This window comes from Limulus polyphemus, unplaced genomic scaffold, assembly GCF_000517525.1.
Source record: "Limulus polyphemus unplaced genomic scaffold, Limulus_polyphemus-2.1.2 Scaffold310, whole genome shotgun sequence".
NCBI classification, from domain to species: Eukaryota; Metazoa; Arthropoda; class Merostomata; order Xiphosura; family Limulidae; genus Limulus; species Limulus polyphemus.
The window spans coordinates 450,999-454,428 of NW_013665920.1; the positions used below are offsets into that span (position 1 = coordinate 450,999).

The following is a 3,430-nucleotide window of genomic DNA, read 5'->3' on the forward strand; positions in this document are numbered from 1 at the left end:
TTATCCACCTCGCCATGCCGGGCCGATTATTGATAGTCCAGAATTATTTTTTGGGTCGAAAAAAATAACCAGGTGCCATTGAGTTACTATTCGCTAAAGAGTGGTCTGCAGAAAGATCTGCAGATATATTTTTAACAGCTTGTTATATTTATTGTCCCCAGATCAACCGACATTCTAGTTACTATATTCACTTTTAACCTTCCTGCATCAGAACGCAACATGCATACCTTTTCTTTGGATAGGGAGGGAATTAATGGGCAAGTGATACAGTTAAATTCACCCTTTCTTCTTTTTTACTTTTCAAATATAGGAGGTAACAGTGGAGATCTAGCTTAATTAGCTATTATAAGACCATGTGAGTTTAAGTTGTCTTAGATGTTCAAAACGTGTTTAAATTATGTTCTGAATTATGAACAATTGTCCTAAATGCTCAAAACGTATGTTTAAAATTATGTTCACTAGTAGAGATTATACAAGTGAGTAATTATCCAAATTAGTACTTAAGATTATCCAAGTTAGTTGTTGAGACTATTCAAGTCAGTTTTGGAATTATTCAAGTCAGTTGTTGAGATTATCCAAATTAGTACTTGAGATTATCCAAGTTAGTTGTTGAGATTATCCAAGTCAGTTGTTGAGATTATCCAAATTAATAGTTGAGACTATCCAAGTCGGTATTTGAGATTATCCAAGTTAGTTGTTGAGATTATTCAAGTCAGTTTTGAAATTATTCAAGTCATTTGTCAAGATTATCCAAGTTATCCGATACCGTATAAGCTTGCAGATTATCAAACTATTCATAGTAATCAAACGTAAATGCGTATTCGTTTCAGACTTGCATATTTGCTACACACTTGTGTAGATGTTCAGTTTTCTTTCTCCTACAGGTGAACGGAGAAGACCTCAGAGAAGTTTCTCATGAAAGAGCAATAACAGTACTGCGGCAGACGCCCTCTACCGTTAGAATAACCGTGTATCGCGAAGAAGATCATGACTACAATGGAGGAAACAGTTTCGAAATCGTCGAGGTCGATCTCATCAAAAAGGCGGGACGAGGATTAGGTCTTAGTATCGTCGGCAGAAAAAGTGGTCCTGGAGTTTTTATATCAGATGTGGTGAGTGTATATTTCTATACCATTTGAACCCCCCCCCCGTGGATACATAGCGTGCACTTCGAGAAATGAATGACTTTTTGAGTCTGGTAACTCATGTTCATCCGCTGATAACTAAATCTAGAGTTCATCATTTTTATATATACAGTGTTTACAGATGTGTGGTAAGTAAACGCGGTCTTGTTTTACATTTAATGTTAGTTCAATATGATTGTGGCAATCGGATATCAGTCGTTGTCATGGTTTGTAGTTCGTACAATCACCTAGTGTCTAATAAATAATTAGTTAAATTTTGTTATTCCTATATACTAATTACTGAGGATATAAACATAAAAATGCCCTCTAGTGGCACAGCGGCATGTCTGCAGACTTACATCGCTGGAATCCGGGTTTCGATACCCGTGGTGGGTAGAGCACAGATAGCCCATTGTGTAGCTTTGTGCTTAATTACAAACAAACGAATAAACATAAAAAGGTATAATTCTAAAATTCTAACCATGTAAATATATAATTAAGAAATAAACTAGGTGCTAATTATTATCTAGTAATAAGTAATTAGGAATTAAATAAAAAGGAGGCATGGGTGATCGTATAGGTTACTACACATGATAAAGTTAATTCATTTAAAAACAAAATTATTATTCGAAATGTTCTGACAAGTATTCAGTAGAAGTCAAGTTCTTTGGAAGAAAATCTGAGTTTTTACTCGTAAACTGAAAAATGAAATGGCTGCTTTTTAAAAAGATCTAACAGTAGTGGAACAATGCGCTCCAATTTTAAACGCTAACGTAATGATAACATCGTAGCTAGCAGGAATTCAATTTTTTTTCTTAATCAGGGACTTACTTATCTAGTTGTTCCCATCATTTTCAAAATACAAATGATTTATTTTTCAGATGAAAGGAGGCGTTGCTGAAGCAGATGGAAGATTAACACGCGGAGATCACATACTAGAGGTGAACAACCAAGATCTCAGAGCGGCTACGCAGGAATTCGCAGCAGCTGTTTTAAAGGTAAGATTTTGTTTCGCCTTTCGATTATTTGAGCATGAAGCTAATTTCTAAGAGAACGTTTCTATTCGACTGATTCATGATACTATAATAAGCTAAATCTCTGTGTACAATGACAGGAGTACAAACAATAGGAACGGTCTCGTTAACATTACACTGAAAGAGCCTAATCAAAGCATTTGCTTTGTTAGTATATTAACAAAATATATAAAGTTTGTTTGTTTGGAATTAAGCACAAAGCTACACAATGGGTTATCTGTGCTCTGCCCAACACGGGTATCGAAACCAGATTTCTAACGTTGTAAGTCCGCAGACATGCCGCTGTGCCACTGGGACAGCGGGGGGGGGGGCAAAATATGTAAAGAAACAAGTTTCTTTCCAACGTTAGAGACACACATTTTAGGATGTGTGCGAGTGATTAAATAATTATTTTAAAATTACTTCCACGTTAATTCAATTACTTCTTAGAAGCCAGTAGTAAAACATAATGGTGCTTTATCTTGTTAGCACACACTCGCATATTAAATTAATTACTCTAATATTCATTTTAACAGAACTCGATCAGATATCTTAATGCAAGAAAATTATTTTTTTTACGCACGGAATAATAACAAGTCAGACGTAAATCATGTGGTTAAGGTCTTTTAAATATTTATTTCAAACTGTTACACGTGACTTGTTTGTAAAATTGTTATAGATTTTTTTTAACTATCCCACGTGGTTTAAAATTGTTAATCATTCTATTTTAATCTATTACACGTGATTTAATAGTTATTATTTTACTATAATGATGATTCTACACAGTAATATTTTTAATTTTATAATTTTTCACTATAAATATTGTTAGCTTAGCTTATAGATTTAGGACTAATCTTAACCCACTAAACTGGTCTGCCCCCTAATGTTTCAGCGACAAGTCTCAAGGCTTATAAAGCCAAAATTCAGGTTTCGATACAGCAGAAATAGCCCATTGTGTAGTAGCTTTATGCTTAACAACGAATGAACTAAACTGGCCGAGCCAAGTTTAACTTTACCTCAGTATGGTAGTTCTTACTTGGACATCGGCCTAAATGGGTAAATAGTTTTACCACAGAATGGACATATAGTGTTGGTAACAGTATTTAATATATCTTCATTTATAATTATAGTATTTTGGCACTTGTGTATAAAGTTAAAATTATAAATAATATTCAACGTTAAACTCGTACACAATTAAAAATATTTTATTTAGGCCTATCTATGGCCTTCAAAAAGTTGACGACTCTATATGTTTCCTGAGGATGACCCTGTAACGTCGAAACATGTAGAGTC

The 3,430-nt window shown here is 34.2% G+C and overlaps 1 protein-coding gene across 6 annotated transcripts in view; it reads left to right on the forward strand.

Annotated features, from left to right (window-relative positions):
* Positions 1 to 3,430, forward strand: part of LOC106457273 — a 320,035-nt gene that overhangs the window by 301,968 nt on the left and 14,637 nt on the right. For all 6 annotated transcript variants that reach the window (XM_022383116.1, XM_022383119.1, XM_022383117.1 and 3 more), the window contains 2 exons: positions 885 to 1,112; positions 2,006 to 2,122. In XM_022383116.1, the coding sequence (XP_022238824.1) occupies positions 885 to 1,112; positions 2,006 to 2,122 (345 nt within the window). The remainder of the gene's footprint in view (positions 1 to 884; positions 1,113 to 2,005; positions 2,123 to 3,430) is intronic.